Source organism: Triticum urartu, chromosome 6A (genome assembly GCF_056163025.1).
Source record: "Triticum urartu cultivar PI428250 chromosome 6A, HENAU_Tu73, whole genome shotgun sequence".
NCBI lineage: Eukaryota > Viridiplantae > Streptophyta > Magnoliopsida > Poales > Poaceae > Triticum > Triticum urartu.
Window position 1 is genome coordinate 475,124,170 of NC_141878.1, and position 21,795 is coordinate 475,145,964.

The 21,795-nt window shown below is 47.0% G+C and overlaps 2 protein-coding genes across 2 annotated transcripts in view; both read left to right on the forward strand.

Moving 5' to 3' along the window:
* The first annotated feature begins 692 nt into the window (after nucleotides 1-692).
* On the forward strand, nucleotides 693-2,229 carry LOC125512367 (E3 ubiquitin-protein ligase PUB23). Its single transcript, XM_048677460.2, has one exon. The coding sequence runs from the start codon at nucleotides 773-775 to the stop codon at nucleotides 2,054-2,056; it is 1,284 nt and encodes a 427-aa protein (XP_048533417.1). The 5' UTR covers nucleotides 693-772; the 3' UTR covers nucleotides 2,057-2,229.
* Nucleotides 2,230-4,313: 2,084 nt separating this feature from the next.
* The window catches only part of LOC147965761 (uncharacterized), a 35,438-nt gene continuing 17,956 nt past the window's right edge, over nucleotides 4,314-21,795 (forward strand). Inside the window, exons 1-4 of the mRNA XM_087530594.1 lie at nucleotides 4,314-4,328; nucleotides 4,421-4,457; nucleotides 4,819-4,960; nucleotides 5,417-5,829. Coding sequence (XP_087386720.1) covers nucleotides 4,314-4,328; nucleotides 4,421-4,457; nucleotides 4,819-4,960; nucleotides 5,417-5,829 — 607 coding nt within the window. The remainder of the gene's footprint in view (nucleotides 4,329-4,420; nucleotides 4,458-4,818; nucleotides 4,961-5,416; nucleotides 5,830-21,795) is intronic.

Consider the following 21,795-nt stretch of genomic DNA (forward strand, 5'->3'; position numbering starts at 1 on the left):
TAGCAGAGAATTTTGAGTGTCTCCCGAAATACAGAGGGTCTAATAGATCAATGAATCCTATGGACTCGGTTTTTCATTAATTAGCTGAGCAATTTTCTTTTTCTTCATTAATTAATTAATCGACGAGGCAAATCTTTTGCTTTCCTTTAAATTTTTGTCCGATCGTTCAGTTTAGCCAGAGCCAAGTTCCAGGTGTCATTCTCAGGCTCTCTTTTGACAGTCTTTTTCTTAGCCCATTGGCTCAGGTGCCACCAACCCAATTGCAACGAATGCTGCTACTTTTTTATCCCTGGAACAAGAACGAAAGTTACTTGAGGCACTACCTCTAGCAGTAGTACTTGAAACGGAACAGCGAATAGGTATCTTCTTCTTAACTTTGAATGTAAAACCAAACTTTCGGCATTGACCTGGAGCAAGTGGCGCCCCATATCCCCTTGTTTTCTCCCTGGAAATCCCAAGCACCGTCGTGCTCGGCACTCAACCGCCGGCAACGGCAACCAAAACCAGTATGAACAGAGACGGAATGAAACCAGGGTTAACAATCCAATAAAATACTAGTGTGAATCTTCCCCCGAATTAAGCTTCCTCGGCACTAATTGCCAGCATCGTCTCTCTCAATTATGACCCCTTTGACTATTCCCTCGCAGAATTGCCGGCCTGCATGTTGTGGTTGTAGTGGTACATATAGCCTCGTCGCATCATTTCTACTCCTACTTCGTGTAGACTTGGAACGGGCCATTAGTACGAGTTGGTGTGGTGTGCATCGCGATCTATGGACATGGACATGGAGGAGCCTCCCCACCTGTTCCTGTGCCCCATCTCCATGGAGCTCATGGAGGAGCCCGTCACGGTGTCCACCGGCGTCACCTACGACCGCCGCAGCATCGAGCGCTGGCTCTTCACGTACGGCCGGGCCACCTGCCCGGCCACCATGCAGCCGCTCGCCAACCTTGACCTCACCCCGAACCACACCCTCGCGCGCGTCATCTCCTCCTGGCTCGACCGCGGCTCCTCCTCCTCGTCGTCGCCGTCCACGTCGTCGCTGTCGAGTCCGGTCCACGAGCTGGGGACGCCGCTGACGAGGATGCTGGAGGAGGAGCGGCTGCGGTCGGCGCTGGGCGACCTCGAGCAGACGCCGTTCAAGGTGACCGCGCTCAAGAGCATGCGGAGCTGCATGGCGGGCGACGTGGCCATGCAGATCATCTTCGTCGCCTCGGGCGGCGTTGAGGCGGTCGGCCGCGTGATGGCGCAGGCGCTGGCGGAGAGCGGCGCGGGGGGCGACTTCTCCGCGTTCACGGTGTGCGAGGAGGCCGCGGCGGTGCTCGCCGCGCTCCCGCTCTCCGACGAGGCGTCGGCGGGGCTCGTTCTTGCGCCGGAGTGCCTGAGGCCCGTCATGGCGTTGCTCCAGCGCGGCAGCGCGGAGGCGAGGTTGCACGCCATGGACATCCTCACCAAGATCTCCAGTGCCGGCGCCGGTGACCACTGGACTGCCGGCATCGACGTCGACGACGTGCTCAAGTCCCTCCTCGAGCTCCTGTCCGACGAGGTCTCCGCGCGCCTCAGCTCGCGCGCGCTCGACGTGCTCCTGGACGTCGTGGAGCGGTCGCCGAGCGGCCGCGCCAAGGCCGTGGAGGTCGGCGCGGTGCACGTCCTCGTCGAGCTCCTCGTCGTGGACGCCGACGACCGCCACGTCGCCGAGCGGATACTGCTGCTTCTCAAGCGGCTGTGCAAGTGCCCTGAGGGGCGCCTCGCCTTCGCCGAGCACGACCTGTCGGTGGCAGCCGTGGCGAGGACAATGCTGCGGGTGTCGGATCTGGCCACGCAGCTGGCCGTCAAGGTGCTGTGGCTCGTGTCCATGGTGGCCCAGTCGGAGAAGGTGCTCGAGGACATGGTGCTCACCGGCGCCGTGGCGAAGCTGCTGGGGCTGCTGCACGTCGAGAGCGCGCCGTCCACGAAGCAAAAGACAGTGAGGATGGTGAGGATCCACGGCGTGTTCTGGAGGCAGTACCCTTGCTTCCCAACCGACCTCAAGGATTACTTGAGGCTGCTCGATTGATTTGTTCATTGGTTTCAGGTAATCTGCAAGAAAGTGAACGAAAACCGTGAATTTTCTTATAGTAGAAAAGTTTTGGAACTAGTCTATTTGTGATTATAATGTAACGACTATACGGATTGTACCTAAAAATTTTATGGAAAATGTACATGAAACAGCAAGAGCATCATTCCCTATTATGTCCGTCTTAAATTTCATGTGATAGCAGTTGTGTTCCCTCATGGGCTGTTGCACTGCTTATCGATCCCCAATCATAAAACCAAGCCCCGCTGCACGAGTTCGCATTACGGTGTAGGTCTTTGATCCTATGCATTGCAGCCTAAACACCTCCTTTGGTTTGAAGGAATTTTATAAAATTTTCATAGAATAGTTTTTCTATAGGAAAAAAAAAAAATCCTTCAGAGCTCTTTGGTTTGTAGGAATGAAATCCTATTCCTATGAAATGATTCTTTCTATCCTTCACATTTCATAGAAAAATAAACATTAGCCTAGACTCAATGAAAAAATTCTATAGTGTGAATCAAAGGGCGTCTTCTTTTTTATTCCTATGCATAAAATTTGAGATGCATGTCATCTCATTTCCTATGACTTTTCTATTACTATAATTTTTCAATCCTATGAACCAAAGGAGCTCTGAATTTCTAGTGATTAAGTTTGAGCACTGCTTTAAAGAAACAAATAAAGAGGAGGTGATGATCGAAGTTTGTTTTCAGATAAATCTTATATGCACAATAAAAACGACGAGAGAAAGTACTTTACAGTATAGACACAATAACTTAGACTAATGTCACATGCATAACATATATTAGTATAAGTTACTCCCACTATGATGAGCCTAATGCTCAAACTTGCGCTCATATGATTAATGCAGCCATGTGCTAAGCAATGGAAAATCAATGCTGATATGCACACCTCTCATGTGTCAGACAAAGCCTCTAGTACGCATGGCCCATTTATGACATATTCATGTATACTTTCATGTTTTAGTTAGGATGATGATAACTGCCACACGTGTGGCATCTAGTGGGGTTGTGACGCACGCCCTGTGTGGCACGGAGACGACCTCGCCCGCACGACGGCGTCCGGACGCAGGCAGTCACAGCACGCGCGTCTGGTGTGTGGCACAATCGCCCACATGTCCGGGCGATCGACCGCGCTGCCCGCACGACCTAACATGCCCGTCGTCTCGGCCTGCCTTCGAACCCCACTCCGACCTGCCGCCGTCGTCTCCTACCTCTCGATCCCCTACATCCATCGTCTTCCTTCTCTAGTTGCCATGGCAACATCCTTAGCACATCCCTACCCCCACCCCTCCCCTGCGACGACGAGCTAACAGGTCGATCTTCGATCTCGTCCTTCTTCTGTCCATAAAATTGAAAATTCTAGATTGCCTACGAAGATGGCGACTAGAACCACGTTGTCATGGCAAACACACCATAGATCTGTGCGTATTCCCTCTTTGCCAACCAACACACGCCAGATCTGCCATATTGTATCCTAGAGTTGAACTAAGCTTCTGGTTTGGGTTGTTGCAAGTAGTTGCTCCAGAAGAATGTGTAGGATTTACTAAAATTAGGGGAAAGAAAGGAGAATTTGGGTGGTGCGTACGGAGGGAAAAAATTAATTGCCACATATATCTGACGTTAGTTGCCACCTATCTTTGCCGTTAACTGTCACCATGTTATGTTGTTATTTGCCATCATATTATCTTGGCTGTTGCCATCTGTTCAAAATGATATTTGGCATCCATATTTTAGAAAATAGAACGAATGTGCATGACCTACTTGCCATGATGTATTGGTTGTCTATGCAAGAAAATGTGATAAGATTGCCGTGTTTTCTTGTATGTACAAAATAGAAAGTGTGCATTTTCGGATATTCATACGTTCTTGTTCATGCAATGAGTGAAAACATAGTGGTAGAAAAAAGCGAAAAAATGAATCATGAAGACGACACTGGTCCTTGGTTTTCTCAAAGGCCGGAAACGTCCCCTTAGGATGCAACAGAGTACAATCAACTCATTTCCGCAGGGCCGTTGCTGCCACTACTAGAGCAGTACGCGAGCATCGGTACGATGCATGATCAACAAAAGGGCGAGTTGCCATGTTTGTGACGAGGAATATGACATTCTACTTATGTCCTACAATGTCATTTTTCGTAGGTTCTTATGACCCAACCACACACACGAAGATACCATGGCAAGTTCAGGCACAGGGCGCTAACGCTGACAGATGTGCGGGCGACGAACTTCAAGTATCCAATGTGGCAAATCAAGGTAAGGCATACAAAAAGTAAACATACTGGTGTGACCATGAAATTAAACTTGTAAGGATGGCAGAGACTTACTAGTTATATGGAAAAATGCAGAACCTTCATGCAGCACGTGGAAACAGGCGGCAACCATGTACCTGCCATCAATGTCATACACAGGTGAGTCGTATGAAGTGATTTTGTGGACAATGAATCAGGAGAAGGAACATAGGTGACATTGGTGTTTACGTGGTGACTTGACAAAACAACAATTGTCGTGTCTGGACAGCTGCAGTTGCTGTGTCTAGACAACTGCAGTTGCCATGTCTGGACAACTGCAGTTGCCATGGCAAATCAATTGAAGTTGCCATGTGTAATCAAATGTGATTGCAATGTCTAAACAACTGTGGATGACAAGTGTGAACGAATCTGCGTGCCATGGTTGAACAACTACATGTGCCATGTTGTACAAACTACAGTTGCCATGCATTGACCAACTACTAAAATGATCGCAGGTTGTTATGGTGGAACCACATCGGCAAACGTATCGTGGCAAGCTTCACAGTTGCAGGCCAACACTATTGTAGATAGAGCACAGCAAATTGGAATGACAGACCAGATACGATTAGCACATGTGGCACAACAAGGTAAAAATATGTCAACCAACAAAACAGTAGTGCATTTGATTTTGTGGAAAAGCATGGGGGGAAAGTGGATTTGTCACGGTGGTGGCAGAAAAACATCAGAAATGCTACCAAGTGGAAGCGTGCAAAATAGTTATCTATTGTCTTCTGGATTTGTCAATTGTTGTATGCCTGTGTGCAACATTCGTGATTGACTCCATTTGCCTAGTGAGCTCGTACCTAGAATCCAAGTTTTGATGCTAAAGATGTTGGTTGCCATGCCTTGGCAACAATAACTGCCATGTTTGTTGGACTGTAGCTACCATGGCTGAAAAACTGCAGTTGCCATGCATGGCCACATGTAGATGCCATGACTTGCTGCATGAATGATGTCATGCCAAATCAGATGCAGTTACTATATTCCGTTACGATAAACCTGCCATTGAAGCAATGCTTACACATGCACCTGTTTTTTTGCGGGACCTTCAAGTACAATCAACAGTGGCGCGGGGACATCTACTGCGGGAACCTCTGAGCACACGGAAGAAGCGTCCCACCAGCCAGCCAACAATCCTGCCACAAACAATGCAGAATCAGTGTCGGAAATGGAAATCATTCGAGCAATGCCGACAAGCACACCTTTGCACACCAGCACAAGCAACACTCAAGCAGATGAAACAACCGCCGATACTGAAGTGAATGATGAAACTGACGATGAAGCACAAGGGGATGAAGAAGATGGGCAATCAGAAATCATGGTACCTCAACCACCGTATGTTGGGCAGAGATTTGGTTCGTTTGAAGATGCCAAGGAATTCTACCAGAGATATGCAATGTTCCATGGGTTTGCGGTGAACACCGAATACCATAGGAAAATAAAAAAATCTAACGAGTACAACAGAGGTGAGATAAGGTGCTACAAGGCACGAAGGAACAAGAAGGGTAAAGGTGTTGCGTCTTTCGTGCCAGAACGAAAGAGATGCATCATTGTCAAGACGGAATGCCCTGTCCGGTATAAGCTAAACGCAGATGGAGCATGGTGGGTGGTCACCGAATATTTCGACAAACACAACCATGAACTCATAAAGAAGTTTGATCTCGTAAAATTTCTGAGCGCCCATAGAGGATTCACCCCCTCGAGAAGAAATTCATAAAGCTGCTACATGATTTTAACGTCGGTCCATCAAGAATGGTCCAGATACTGTCCTTGAACCATAGCGGAGATGGTAGACTGAGTAGCATGCCCTACATACCGGCAGACGTCACAAACCTAAAGGCAAAGTACCGAAGAGAGAGCAGGTTGGCTGACATAGAAGACATGATAGCCTACTTCGAAGAGAAGCAAAAGCGGATGCCGATTTCTTCTACATGATAAGATTGGACGATGAGGACCGTGTCAGAAACATGTATTGGGTGGATGGTGCTGCAAGAAGAGCCTACAAACATTTCCATGATTGCATTTCATTCGACGCGACATATCTCACAAATATGTACAAGATGCCATGCGCTCTATTCATAGGAATAAATAACCACAATCAGTCATTGCAGTTCGGATGCAGACTCGTTCAGAACGAAGATACGGATGGTTACACTGGGCTGTTCAAAACCTTCTTGGAGTGCACGGGTGGACTTGCTCCGATGAACATAATAACAGACCAGGATTTTAGCATGCGTGCACGCATAGAGGAGGTCTTTCCGTTGGTAGTGCACAGGCACTGCAGGTGGCATATTATTAAGAAGGCTGAGGAGACGCTAGGACCATTCTTTGCTAATAGTTCAGAGCTGCACAAGGCATTAGAGTTGTGCGTGGACCACTGCTTGACGGTGGAGGAGTTTGAACGGAGCTGGACGCACTACAAAAAAAGACACATCTATGACATTTTGGGCCGAACGAGTTTTTTTCCTGTCATACTTATGACACTTCTATGATGATAACTGTGACAAAACCCGGTATCATCATAAATGTGGTGGGATCCTACTTCTATGACAAAAAATCATGACAGAAAATGGGCTTTTCGTCCTGGGCGGGCTGGAGACACAGCTGCATGACATTCTTTGGACCGTCGATGATGGAAAAAACCGTGGTAGAAGCGAGGGCGAGGAAAATATCGGGGTGTTCCCGGTTACGGTGGGTGGTCGGGGCCGAGCGATGCGTGTTTCTCTCGTACACACACACGCGTGGGTGTGAGGCGTTGGGCTCTAACTGAACCTGAGCGAGGCGTTGGGCTCTAACTGAACCCGAGCGATTGCACTGCAGGCTACACGTTACTGAACCCGAGCAATCGATCGATGGCTGTTAACTGAACCCGATCGAGCGATTCCTTCGCTACTGCTACTAACTGAAGCCGATTGATGCTGCCTCTGGATGAACAGTGAGCGTTGCTGGGGGGTTTGGATGAACAGTTTCCGGTGGGGGTGGATGAACAGGACCCCGTGGTGTTGCCTCTGGATGAACAGGACCCCGATCGATCGAGCCGGTTGGGGCTGGATGAACAGGATCCCGTGTAGGGCTGGATGAACAGTAGATGGTGGAGGGCTGGATGAACAGTAGCCCGTGGAGGAGTGGTTGAACAGGAGCCTGTGGAGAGGGCTGGTTGAATAGTAGCCGGTGGAGTAGCGCGTGGTGGAGGCTGGATGAACAGGAGCCCGTGGATGAACAGTCGTAGGTGAAGGTTGGTGGAGGTCGACGGTGGATGAACAGTAGCCCGTGGAGGCTGGAGGGGGTCGATGGTGGAGATGAATAGTATCCCGTGGAGTCCCATTTTGCGGTACGCCACACCCCTCCCGATCAACAGGACCCCTTTCGACCGTAGGAGGTCCGTTTCCTTCGTTTTGCGGTACGCCACACCCCTCTCGATGAACAGGATCCCGTTTAGACCGTGGTCGGTCGAACACAAGGCTGTTTTCTCCGTTATGCGATACGCCAGGCCTCGTTTCCATCGGCTGTTCCGTCCAAACCCTCTCGATGAACACGACGACACATTTCGTTCCGACCCAGCCGGTTGGCTCCCCATGAACACGACGACGACGCTGTTTCTCCGTTCTGAGCCAGCCATGTACACGAGCCCTGGCCGTACGTACGCGCGAGTAGGCGTTCGAGACCCTGCCCGTATACGTACGGCCGTATTTTCTTTCTTGCACACTGGCCGCTGTACGTACGTGTACATGCTACATGCGCCTCTCTCCTACGACACGTGCGCACCTCTACATCGACCAGTATGTACGTACACGTTCGCGACCAGAATGACAACGCTACGTACACTTCGACCAGGTGGGTCCCGACTGTCAGGCACTTCCAGCAGTCAGGGGCGCGAATCGTTTTTTTTGCCTGGACGCACTTCCTTGCGTGTGAAGATGTAGCTGATGGGTCCCAGCAGTCAGGGGGCAACGTTTTTTTCGTGAAATACGGTGGCCCGTCCGGTGGGTCCCTGCTGTATGGTGGAGGAATAATTATTTTGCGCGTAATAAGGAGGCACTTCCTTGCGGCCGCTGTGGATCCAGCTGTCAGCCTCTCCACGTACAGTACTTTTTCGACGGAAGTCGTTCCTTGACCATGTTGACCACGCCGCGCCGAGAGCACCAGAGCGGTGGACGACGGCGAGCGGCGAGGCCTAGGAAGGGGACAACGCGGAGCCGGGGAAGACGTGGCAGTGGTAGCCCGCGCGGAGAGGAGTACGAGGGTTCACTGGTTCGGCTACGGTGTGAGACTGCCGTCGCCGCAGGGCCTGGCCAGCGGTGGGAATAGTAGGGGGCGGTGAGGCCTCCGCAGCAGCACAACCGGCCACGGGAGGCAGGAGCATGCTGCACGACCGGTGCTGCTTTGGGCGGCTGGAGCAAGAAGACCAGAGGTTGAAGAAGCACTACGGCCGTTGGATGGACATCGTACGGTCACTGGAGCTAGAATTGTTCATATTGACTAAGTTGACAAAGCACTCCATCTTCGTCAACTTAGTAGGCCCACAAGTCAGCCTCCCACCAAGGTGGATCCCAACTAGCAGGGGGAGTATTCATTTTTTTGTGCGTAATAAGGAGGCACTTCCGGTGGGTCCAAGCTGACGGCGGGGGAACATTTTCTCGCGAAATACGGTGGCCCGTCCGGTGGGTCCCAGCAGTCAGGGGGGAAACATTTTTTTGCCAAATATGGTGGCCCGTCCGGTGGGTCCCTGCTGTCAGGTGGAGGAATAATTATTTTTCCCGTAATAAGGAGGCACTTCCTTGCAGCTGCCGTGGACTCGGCTGTCAGCGTCTCCACATACAGTACTCTTTCGATGGAAGTCGTTCCTTGACCACGTTGACCACGCCGCGCCGAGAGCACCAGGGCGGTGGACGACGGAGTGCGGCGAGGCCTAGGAAGGGGACGACGCAGAGCCAGGGAAGACGCGACAGTGGAAGCCCGCGCGGAGAGGAGTATGAGGGTTCACTGGTTCGGCTGCGGTGTGAGGCTACCGTCGCCGCAGAATAATAGGGGGTGTGGGTGAGTGGAGGGATGGTCTGGCCAGCGGTGAGAGTAGTAGGGGGCGGTGAGGCCTCCGCGACAGCACAACCGGCCACGGGAGGTAGGAGCAGGCGACACGACCGGCGCTGCTTTGGGCGGCTGGAGCAAGAAGACCAAAGGTTGAAGAAGCACTACGGCCGTTGGATGAACATCGTACGGTCACTGCAGCTAGAATTGTTCGTATTGACTAAGTTGACAAAGCCCTTGGTACGCGTCAACTTTGTAGGCCCATAGATCAGCTTCCGAAATGGTGCGCCCCAGATATTTGGGGAGGAACCATTTTTTGGGCGGGTGAAACTATAATATCCGAGATTAAAGAAGAAGCACCTCATTCGTTGGATGGACATCCAACGGCCACTAGTGCTAGAACCGTGTGTTGACTATAATAAGTTGACAAAGCCTTGCATATGCATCAACTTCTTTTTTTAGGGGACGCGTCAACTTAGTGGGCCCATAAGTGTGTGGTAGAGAACTTATAGCCCATTTGTGATTTGTAAGAATTTACAGCCCATTTTTGAATACTAATGGAATTACTACAACCCATTTACAGTTTGTTAAAAGTACATCCCATTTTTTAGCTTGGACAATGATTAATAATTTTAACCAACCATTCAAGACAGAATTCAATAAAATTTCCCACATTTTGATGAGAAATCTGAACTATTTTTATCCCGAAATTTCTAGTCAGATTAAATATAAATTTATATTACGTAAAAATCTAATGAAACATTGCGCGAGCAATAATTAAAAATTAAGATTTTCAAAATCCATAAATAATATTTTATAAACTAATTTCATGCTTGGTGCATTTTTTTATAGTTACTACCCAGTTTTTATAATTACATCCCATTTATTATTTTTTAAAGCCCATTTTCTTGTTAAGCCTAATGCATCCATCCTAGGAAAGATTTGCAGCCCAGCGGGGCGGAGAATAACAAGTTGACCTTGCCTGGGTATTCCTCAAAAAACGTATAGCCGGGCTGGCCATTTTCATCTTGCAAAAAATAATAATATCTGGGCTAGATATCTGTCCTGGGCTAGATGGGCCAGAGCCAGCCTAGTTAATACCCTACTCTCCTCTGAACAACAACGAAAACATCGCCAAGAAAAACTCTGCAGTGCTCACGCCTCAAAAACACAAATACTGCTCAAGCTGCTTGGTCCCATCTGTCGACCGCACCTTGTGCAATTCTCTCGTTTATATTGACTACATAGGTTGACAATGGTGTGGGACCGTGATGTCAGGAAACCAGGAGGAAGCAAAAAAATATAGGTGTACATAATAAGGAGGCACTTGCGTACGTACGGCTATGGCCCTAGTGGGTCCCTACTGTCATCCAGTCAAAATAAAGTCATCTCCCGAATCCTCATGTTCATTGACCATGTTAACAATGCTCGGCGCCACGGCAAGCGCAACAACTCGAAGGACGACGGAGAGGGCCTCGCGGGCCCTACGGATGGTCTGATACAGCGCCCGCTGCTCATTCAGGAAGCCAGGATCATCGGACACCTATGAGCACCTTCGAGAGACTAAGACGACATGAAACGGTAAGGCCGCGCTTGGGAGCTCTGGTTTATTTCACACCTGTATTAAGATACAAGTGTTATTTACTCGTCATCAGAAACAACACCGTAAAATGCAGGCGTAATGAAACCGAGGGACTGAGGTCTGTAAGTAAAACCGGCGGGTTACGCGTGTAATTTGAGAGAACTGTGTATATTTTACTAGTCGAAATCGACCAACCAAGCGCTTCGCCCGAAACCATCTGCTTTTATTTACAAGCGTCCGTTTTACAAGCGGTTTTGGTTGGAAAACGACGATCCAATCACGGCCTAAGATGATGAGTTGGTCGGAAGATCATATGGTTTCACGTCTAACCTACCCGACTTGTCATATAGGCTATGACACTACTAGAAAAAGGGCTATAGATGGAATTGACACTAATGGCGCACCAGACATGTGGTGAGCCATTACTATATACTAATGACGCACCATGTGTTGGTGCGCCATTAGTGTGCAAATACTAATGGCGCACCACGTCCACGGTGCGCCATTAGTAAAAAAAAATTAAATTTTTTTAAAACTACTAATGGCGCACCGTGGGAGTGGTGCGCCATTACTTACTAGTTGAACTAGTAATGGCGCACCACATCCACGGTGCGCTATTAGTAAAAAAAAATTTATTTTTTTTAAAACTACTAATGGCGCACCGTGGGAGTGGTGAGCCATTACTAGTTGAACTAGTAATGGCGCACCATGCCACGGTGCGCCATTAGTAACTTGGCCCAAACATTCGCCGGAATGCACCCCTCGTGGACCGCCTTTTCAGTTTCAAAAAAAAAGAAAATAATAGAAATGTCAAAAAAATAAAAGAAAATAAGATTCCCATGTGATATGTGGTCTAGTTGTTAGCAAAATTTACAAACATGAATTTTCGACTTTTTTGCAAAATCTCTCGAGAATTTGTAAAAATGGGCATAACTTTTGCGTACGAACTTGGATGAAAAAGTTTTTTATATGAAAAATCATCTACTCGAAAAGTTACATCCGAATTTAACCGGGGGATCCCCGTTAAATATTTTCAAAATCCTCAAAAACCTAACAGAAAAAAAGATACGGGCTTTTAAGATCTGGAGAGGCAAAAATATTCAAAAAAATTCAAACTTACTAATGGCGCACCTGCCCATGGTGCAACATTAGTATCTTCCCGCCTTCAAAATTCAAAATAAGTCAAAAAAAATAAAAAAAAAATTTACTAATGGCGCACCTGCCCATGGTGCGCCATTAGTATCTTCCCGCCTTCAAAATTCAAAATAAATCAAAAAAATAAAAAAAAAGTTAGTAATGGCGCACCTGCCCACGGTGCGCCATTACTATGTTGTATATATGGCTGGGCGCACCTCCTCCACTCCACCTCTCCTCCACTCCATCTCCTCCTCTCCTCCACTCCATCTTCCCTTCTCTCCTCCACCATACTACCCTCCTCCTTTCCGGCGACCTCCTCCTCCTCTCCGGCGACCTCCTCCTCTCCGGCGACCTCCTCCTCCCTCCTCTCCTCTCCTCCCCTCCCCTCCCCTCACGGTTTCTCCTCCCTCCTCTCCGGTGAGCTCCTCCTCCCCCCTCTCCTCCCATTCCCTCATGGTTTCTCCTTCCTCCTCTCCGATGCTTCGGTGAACTCCTCTCCGGCGACCTCCTCCTCCTCTCCGGCGATGTAGGCGAGCGCCTCTCCGGTGACCTCCTCCTCCTCCTCTTCGGCGAACTCCTCTCCGGCAAAAGAACACGGCAAAAGAACGTACAAGATCCAAAAACAGGAACAAAATTTGAAATAATATCATGCCAAAAAACGAGCAAAAAATGGGCAAAAAAATCACGATCCAGATCTAAATTCAAAATTCAAAAATAGCAATGGCGCACGGTGGGGGTTAGATGGTGCGCCACTACTATTTTCCTGCCTTCAAAATTCAAAAATACTAATGGCGCACCGTGGCCTATACTAATGGCACACCAGTGGCCTATACTAATGGCGCACCGTGACCTATACTAATGGCGTACTAGTGATGCGCCATTAGTATATCAGATACTAATGGCGCACCAGTGGTGCGCCATTAGTAAAAAATACTAGTGGCGTGATACTAATGGCGCACCAGTGATGCGTCATTAGTAGGCAAAACTGGTGCGCCATTAGTAGCCCTTTTCCTAGTAGTGTGAATGAAACATAAGACGATGAACTTCTTAAGCACGGAAACAACACAAGAGGATGATCTTCCTAACAAGCAAATCACTGGCATTAGATCGACATGCAAAACAATACGAAGCATTATTCTCAGGAGGCACAGTGAACAACTCGTGATGCCGCATGCCACAACATTCCAAGCTCAACTTTGCAATCAAACACAAGTCTTGGCATTACATAGACAATACTCAGAACAAACTCTTAAAATATTTACTTCTTAACTGAAGACAGGAATAGGAAAAAACAATCGACGTTGCTCACAGCAAAGGGCGTCCCACTCAAAAATATCAAATGCATGTCTTCTGGCTAACATCAATGAGCAAAAATTGACAAGGTTTTCCAATTCCAATATATTAAACTAATGTCAACTTTGACAAGCTTTTCCGATTCAAAATATGTAATGCCTATGATTATGGAACGGGCAGGGTTTGTCATCAGTTTGTCATCTGATAGTCCGGTGGCTCAAGGTGACGACGAATGATTAGAGAACCATTCGATGTATTGTACATGATGTGAAGTATTATGGAGGACACGAACCATCTGAACATTTTGTGAAGTTCCACTAAAATCAAGCTGAGCATCCCTGTGGATTTCGTATTTATATGCTGCCAGAAAACAAAGACACATCAGCACACACATGAATATTGGCCCTAGTGTCAACCCACCAATTGGTGGACTAACAAACTGAAAGTACGGTAAACAGATTACCATACCCAGATGCCCCATCATTGTTGCTTAGAGTGACATTGACAGACTTGGAGTCCTGTCCTGGCTTCTTGGTACTTGTTTGGGCACTTGTTTGCCCAACGTTCCTCTGAACCACAAGTAAAGCAGCCATCTCTCCTTTTGTCTTTCTTCTTACCCTTCTTAATGGCCGATGCTGGCAACACCATTCAAACATATAGTCCGGTGGCTCAAGGTGACGATGAATGATTAGAGAACCATTCGATGTATTGTGCATGATGAAGTATTATGGAGGACACAAACCATCTGGACATTTTGTGCAGTTCCACTAAAATCAAGCTGAGCATCCCTGTGGATATCGTATTTATATGCTGCAAGAAAGCAAAGACACAGCAGCACACACATGAATATTGGCCGCAGTGTCAACCCACCAATCGATGGACTAACAAACTGAAACTACGGTAAACAGATTACCATACGCAGATGCCCCATCATTGTTACTTAGAATGACATTGACAGATTTGGAGTCCTGTCCTGGCTTCCTGTACTTGTTTGGGCACTTTTTGCCCAGTGCACTCCACGTGTTGTAGAGTTTCCTATGCTCTCTGCAGACTAGTCATGTCACCAGCGTCTACTAATGCTCTGTAAAGCTTCTCGATCATTCCTTGTGCAATGTAGCGCAAACAGTGACTGCTTCTTTCTGCAAAGTGGTAAGACCAACTGGACCCACTAATGCAGCAGTTTGCCTTAGACACATTGGCTCCTTTTGTGCAGTTCAACTAAAATCAAAGTCGGAATAAAAGCGAGCTTTAATTTTGATATCCCTGTAAGCAACAAAAGGTATAAGGGAAACAATTACTGAGAAATAATGGTTGATGACTTGTACTCCTAGAAGAAAAACATCTACTGATCTACCTTATCTTAATGGGAAACAAAGCAGGAGAGTAGCAATTCTCAATCAGTGTGATTCATTCATATTAACTGAGACATTATCTTAACAATGCCTTGTTTCAACATGTATAAAGAATGAAAAACCAGAAAAGTATCATTCCTAAAACAATGCGACTGATTCATTTTAACAGAGACATTATCTTAACAATACCTTGGTTAAACATGTAGAAAGAACTACAAAGCAGGATAGTACCATTTGTAAAACACTTTAACTGATATATAATAACAGAGACATTATCTGAACAATACATTTATTAAACGTACTCCGGCCGATCCCTAACAGAAATGGTACTCCCGCCGATCCCTAACAAGTGTTGCAGTTTTGAACTAAGATTCAGTAGTTAATTCCGAGGAAAGTCGGCACTGACCTTTCAAGACCAAGATTTGAAACAACTCGTGAGGAAGACCTGAGAGAGATCTCAACACATATATGGAAATCCGGTCTCATTTTGTGCAGTTCCAAAAAAATTAAGCAAAGCAAAATGTCGCAATAGCAACAAGTTGAATAGATATCCCTGTTTTAATAGAGGCAAAAAAGGAATCAATTACTGGCCAATAAAGGAGGATGAAACATGCGGCCACAAAAATGGTAATCTCGCAAATCCCTAACAAGTGTTGCAGTTTTGAAATAAGATTCAATAGTTGATTCTGAGAGTGGCATTGCTTAATTTTACCAGCGGCATTAGATTAACAAAAAGCATAAATAGTTCCAGGGGAGAGTGGGCCAACAACAACATGTGCTTCCATATACTTATAAAGGGGGTGATGCAGAGTTTATTGTGACAAAGCAACAAGCATAATGTCTGGGTTGGTCCCATTTTTGTTCACTACTTAATGGGAAAAGACAACAATAAAATAGCTTCAATTCAACATTTATTTAAAACAGTACCAATACAAGTAGCACGGCATCTCAAAACACACTGGATGATCATGTGGATGAAGGCAAGTACCAACATGTCATGACGCACACAAGATCACGTACGAATCTGCCAACACGAATAGGAAATCCAATCTCATTTTGTGCAGTTACTCTGAAATCAAGTAAAGTCGCCGGTGTGACATTTAAGTTTGCTATAGCAACAAGTTGAATATATATCCCTGATTTAACAGAGGCAAAAAAGGAAACAATTACTGCCAATAAAGGAGGATGAAACACGCGGCCACAAAAAGAAGCATCTACCTTATCTTGATGGAAAAAAGTATAGGATAGTAGCATTTCTAAAACGGTTGCATTGATTCATATTAACAGAGAAATTCTCTTAAAATAGTTCAGTAGTTAATTCTGAGAGTGGCATTGCTTAAAATATAATAGCTTCAATTCAACATTTATTTAAAACAGTACCAATACAAGTAGCACAACATCTCAAAACACACTGCACGATCATGTGGATGGGACATGGGACATGCCAGCACCATGTGCGTCCATACGTATAAATGGGTGATGCAGAGTATGTAGCCAAGCAGCATATCTGCGTTGGTCCCATATTTGTTATCTTTGAAACTTTTTCCGATGTGAGGGCAGCAAATCTAGTCCTGCACAAACTACCCGCCCCCCAGTTTCTTTCCCTTTTCAACAAAGAGTTCGGTTCCTTACAGATGTGTGTACTGGGTTACCCCCTTTTTCCCTTTTCGACCAAAAGCGGCTGGATAGCTAGTCTATACTACTTTCCCTCCCTCCTTTCCTCATTGAACCACGTCCTAGATTCATGCTCCACCCCACCGCACCCTTCTTTCCTATTTGAACCAAGACCTAGATTCGACTACAGAATCGAAAAAGATCAGCATGCAGCTAGATCAATGACAGTTTCAAAGAAACTTATACCTTAGGGTCGTCGGGATGTGGCAAGGCGTGCGGAGGGAGGTCGGATCTGCCCACACTATGTACGACAGCTAGGAAGAAGGGTCGGTGGCCCTCCCACACAGGCGCTGGGTGAAAGAGAAAAGCGCAGCCGACAGTGGATTGCCTCCCTCGCCGAAGGCGATAGAGTGAATGCTACACCTCCTCCCCTTCCCGGTGCGACGGGATCCGGATGCCTCCTTCACCAGCTGTGAGGGGGTGAGAGAGACAGAGGCCACAATGCAGTCTTGTTTAGATCTGGTGAAGAGGGTGAGAGACAATGAATATAGCAAACCCTAGCAAAGGAACGCTGAGCCTCCAGCGTGTATTTACATATGTAGTGCGGCGAGAGTGTGGAGAGTGCAAACCCTAGCAAACAAGCGCTGATGCTCATGCTTATATATATACTGTAGTATGGACCAAGCTCCGGTGCCTTAACTGCACCTGCTTTTGGCTGTATGACAGGTGGGCCAGCCACATTTTGGGCTCACCTATCATAAACCCAAAGGAAAGTGCACTAAAGTCAATGAAGCTGCATCCATATAGTACTCATGTATATGACTAATATATAGTGTAGTGGTTTTCTTATTCTCTCCATAACAATCATTTTAAATTGTGTAAGTATGAAGCGAAACTCTTTATTTAACGTACCAGTGAAGAAAACTATTGTCCACGCGTCCTGGTCGCACTTCCTGTCCTCACGTGCAGTACACTACCCTCCCTTAAGTGAACAACCACACATGCGCCAAATTATCGGAAACGTGTGAGAGTGTGTACAAATAAAGAATTTTAATTTCAATTATCGGAAAGGTTTGAGAGTATGTACAGTTTTCCCTCGCTAATAATTATGGTTTGTTGTGTTCGGCCTAAACTTGGTCAAACTTTACAAAGTTTGACTTCAGTCAAATCTAATATGCGGAGTAAATAAAAATGGAGGGCTACTACGTCCATCTGGGTTTTTAGTCCACACCATTTTTTAATCAAAGTTAATAGCTAGACAAATAAAATTACAGGGGAGCTGGAGACAAAGTTGTGAGAAGGCTTAGAAATCAATACAAAACTTATGCTCTTAGTACCAACGTCGATCCTTCTTCGAGGAAACATTTGGTTCATAGCCAATTGTGTGATAAAATTGCACCAACGTGAAAGACGATTGCGTTTCCAACGCAACCAAGGTGAACTGACGAAGGATGTCATCTTTGTGGGTAAAAAGCAAAGAGCACTGATGGAAGACAACTTGTTTTTCATTGAAAATCGATCAGCTTCACCAGCCGACGCAACCATGAGGCACAACCATGAGCATCGATAGGTCATCGTGGTGATGCATCATCCATTTGGCATCAAGTTTGGGTGAGGCACCTATGAAGTTCGACAAATCCTCACTATGGTCTGTTTCTTCTCAGTAGTCAAGCTCAAGGAAGGAAGAACCACATGGCAGAGGACAGTGAGGCGGAACAACAATGGCCATTCAATTTTGTGCAGTTCCACTAAAATTGAGGAAGACATGCCCAGGTATGGAGATACGCGTCGCTGTTTCCAAAAATATAAAAAAGGGATATAGTGGTGTTACTTTGTTTTACAAGATTAACAACGACATCTCAACTGTCAATAAGAATTATGGGAAGTACACCAACAAACAGAAGCGTCATGATTATCTTGATGGGAACTAAACCAGGATACCCGAGAAAAAAAGCATTTCTTCATTTAACCAGTGATAGTATTAGATTAGCAGCAGCAATAGGCGCATATGGACAATGACCGCACAACCACCATGTACTTTTTGTCAAACAACATGTATACCTCCACCGAGGCATAAATCAGGACAACTTTTCGAGTGGCATTTCCTCTATAATAGTAGGTGATGTTGGACCAGCCGATGAACCCTAGCTACTATACATGGGGAGCTGGGGAGTAGTCACATAGAAGAAAACCCGCATGCAGCGACCTAGGGAGCTGGACCAGTACAAGAAGTTATACCTCAGATGGGCGAGATGTCACTTAGGCAGGCGGGCGGGATCTGCCCACACACGGCAGCGAACAAGGGCGCGAAGGACCTTCGTCCGTGCCAGCGCCGGCTCCGAGAGGACGGTGCGCATCGACTTCCTCCATCGCCGACGACGACAACATTAACGCTGCACCTCCTCACCTCCCGCAATGGACGGGACTCAGCCGGATCTGTGACCACCGATGAGGAGAGAGATAGTGTGGACACTGTCATCTTGTTTTGATATGGAGAGGGTGAGAGAGCGAGACACGAGAAACTCTATCAAACAAGAGGCTATAATGGAGTAAAACAATCTCTCCATAGCAGTGGTTTTAAATAGAATACGTGCGTTCCCGGAAAAAAGAAACGAAAACTGGCAGACATTTTTTTAAGTACGAAGAAAGAAAACTCGATCAAAAACACGGCCCCGCTTCCAGGTCGTGAGAGTCGTCGCGCACACACACACATAGACATAGACATGCATATCCGTGTTTACATAAAATTCCATTTCCATCTCCATATCCAATCATATTTGTCCAACTGACACATTATTTATGTTGTTAATTATATACGCGGCAATATTAACGTACGACATCTCTTGTTTGCGGGCGTCTGGACCGCTGCCATGGCCGCTCCTGACCAACCCGAACCCTCTTCATCACCCGCGCGTGCTTCCTGCCCGAAATGGTCAGTGCCGCATTCATGCCCAGCTAGAGCGGACGCGACCTCTCACTGGTGCCGGCATTGCAGCGGCGCGCCGGCCAAGAGAGCGTCGCCCGTGCCGCTTCCTGGTGCACGCGACTGCTCCGCGTTCAAAGGTCGCAATAGCCGGCCACAACATGCATGTAAAAAGTTCTTGGGAGTCCGTGCTACAACTAGCTGTCCTCCCCCAACTCGTCAATCTCTTCCAGTAGTACTAGTACTCCATGGCGCGATCCATCGACAAGCAGGCGGGAAAGTTATCGTATACTCGGTTTGCGGTGAGTGGCATGCCGAGCGACCGTGTGGGGTCGAGCCATGGAGGAGCGTGAGACATGAACGCGACAGACGTGATTTAAACGTTGGTTTTGCTCGATGGCGCGATCCAACGAGATGAAACGTTGGTTCCTCTCCGTTTCCATTTTTCTCCGGAAAAATGGAAACTTTCCACTCCATTTTCATTCCTACTCCAAGGTTGCCCCGTTACAACATTCCATCAAATACAAAGGAAAACTAACACGCATGCTGATGCATGTCAATGATTCACACATCATAGCCAATATTTACTTCATAACTAAAGACAGAAGTTGTGAGAGCGTGTACGAAAGAAAAACTACTGATGGGGTCACTATGACTTAAACCCTAAACCCTAAATAGGATTTCATTTCCTGGCCAGGTAGAACCTGTCGAAGGAAACACGGCTGGCACCCTTGGATCATACGATGCTTTTGTGCAGTTTCACTAAAATCGAGCTGAGCATCCCTGATGGCAAAGATATTGAAGAAGTGTGATTAGAATAATAGTACTAGCACTAGTTCATGAGACATAAACTCATCACAAGTAGAAGCCGATAGAAGTAGAGAAAGATCGACATGGAGATGGAGCTACGTGGGGAGCTGCGGCAGTGGAGCAAGTGAAGGAAATATGCCCTAGAGGCAATAATAAAGTTATTATTTATTTCCTTATATCATGATAAATGTTTATTATTCATGCTAGAATTGTATTAACCGGAAACATAATACATGTGTGAATACATAGACAAACAGTATGTCACTAGTATGCCTCTACTTGACTAGCTCGTTGAATCAAAGATGGTTAAGTTTCCTAGCCATAGACATGAGTTGTCATTTGATTAACGGGATCACATCATTAGAGAATGATGTGATTGACTTGACCCATTCCATTAGCATAGCACTTGATCGTTTAGTTTGTTGCTATTGCTTTCTTCATGACTTATACATGTTCCTATGACTATGAGATTATGCAACTCCCGTTTACCGGAGGAACACTTTGTGTGCTACCAAACGTCACAACGTAACTGGGTGATTATAAAGGTGCTCTACAGGTGTCTCCAAAGGTACTTGTTGGGTTGGCATATTTCGAGATTAGGATTTGTCACTCCGATTGTCGGAGAGGTATCTCTGGGCCCACTCGGTAATGCACATCACTATAAGCCTTGCAAGCATTGCAACTAATGAGTTAGTTGCGGGATGATGTGTTACAGAACGAGCAAAGAGACTTGCCGATAACGAGATTTAACTAGGTATTGAGATACCGACAATCGGATCTCGGGCAAGTAACATACCGATGACAAAGGGAACAACGTATGTTGTTATGCGGTTTGACCGATAAAGATCTTCATAGAATATGTAGGAGCCAATATGAGCATCCAGGTTCCACTATTGGTTATTGACTGGAGACGTGTCTCGGTCATGTCTACATAGTTCTCGAAGCCGTAGGGTCCGCACGCTTAAAGTTCGATGACGGTTATATTATGAGTTTATGTGTTTTGATGTACCGAAGGAGTTCGGAGTCCCGGATGAGATCGGGGACATGACGAGGAGTCTCGAAATGGTCGAGACGTAAAGATCGATATATTGGACGACTATATTCGGACATCGGAAAGGTTCCGAGTGATTCGGGTATTTTCAGGAGTACCGGGGAGTTACGGGAATTCGTATTGGGCCTTAATGGGCCATACGGGAAAGGAGAGAAAGGCCTCAAAGGGTGGCCGCACCCCTTCCCATGGGCTGGTCCGAATTGGACTAGGGAGGGTGGTGCCCCCTTCCTTCCTTCTCCTTTTCCCTTCCCTTTCCTTCCCTCCTACTCCTACTACTTGGAAGGGCTCCTAGTTCTACTAGGAAAGGGGGAATCCTGCTCCTAGTGGGAGTAGGACTCCCCTAGGGCGCGCGATAGAGAGGGCCGGCCCTCCCCCTCCTCCACTCCTTTATATACGGGGGCAGGGGGCACCCCAAAGATACAACAATTGATCTCTTGATCTCTTAGCCGTGTGCGGTGCCCCCCTCCACCATAATCCACCTCGATCATATCGTAGCGGTGCTTAGGCGATCATAATCCACCTCGATCTTACCTGACAAAACTCTCCCTCAACACTCGGCTGGATCGGAGTTCGAGGGGCGTCATCGAGTTGAACGTGTGCAGAACTCGGAGGTGCCGTGCGTTCGGTACTTGATCGGTTGGATCG

Coding starts and splice junctions, on each gene's coding strand:
- LOC125512367 (XM_048677460.2), top strand. CDS start 773: ATGGACATGGACATGGAGGAGCCTCCCCACCTGTTCCTGTGCCCCATC.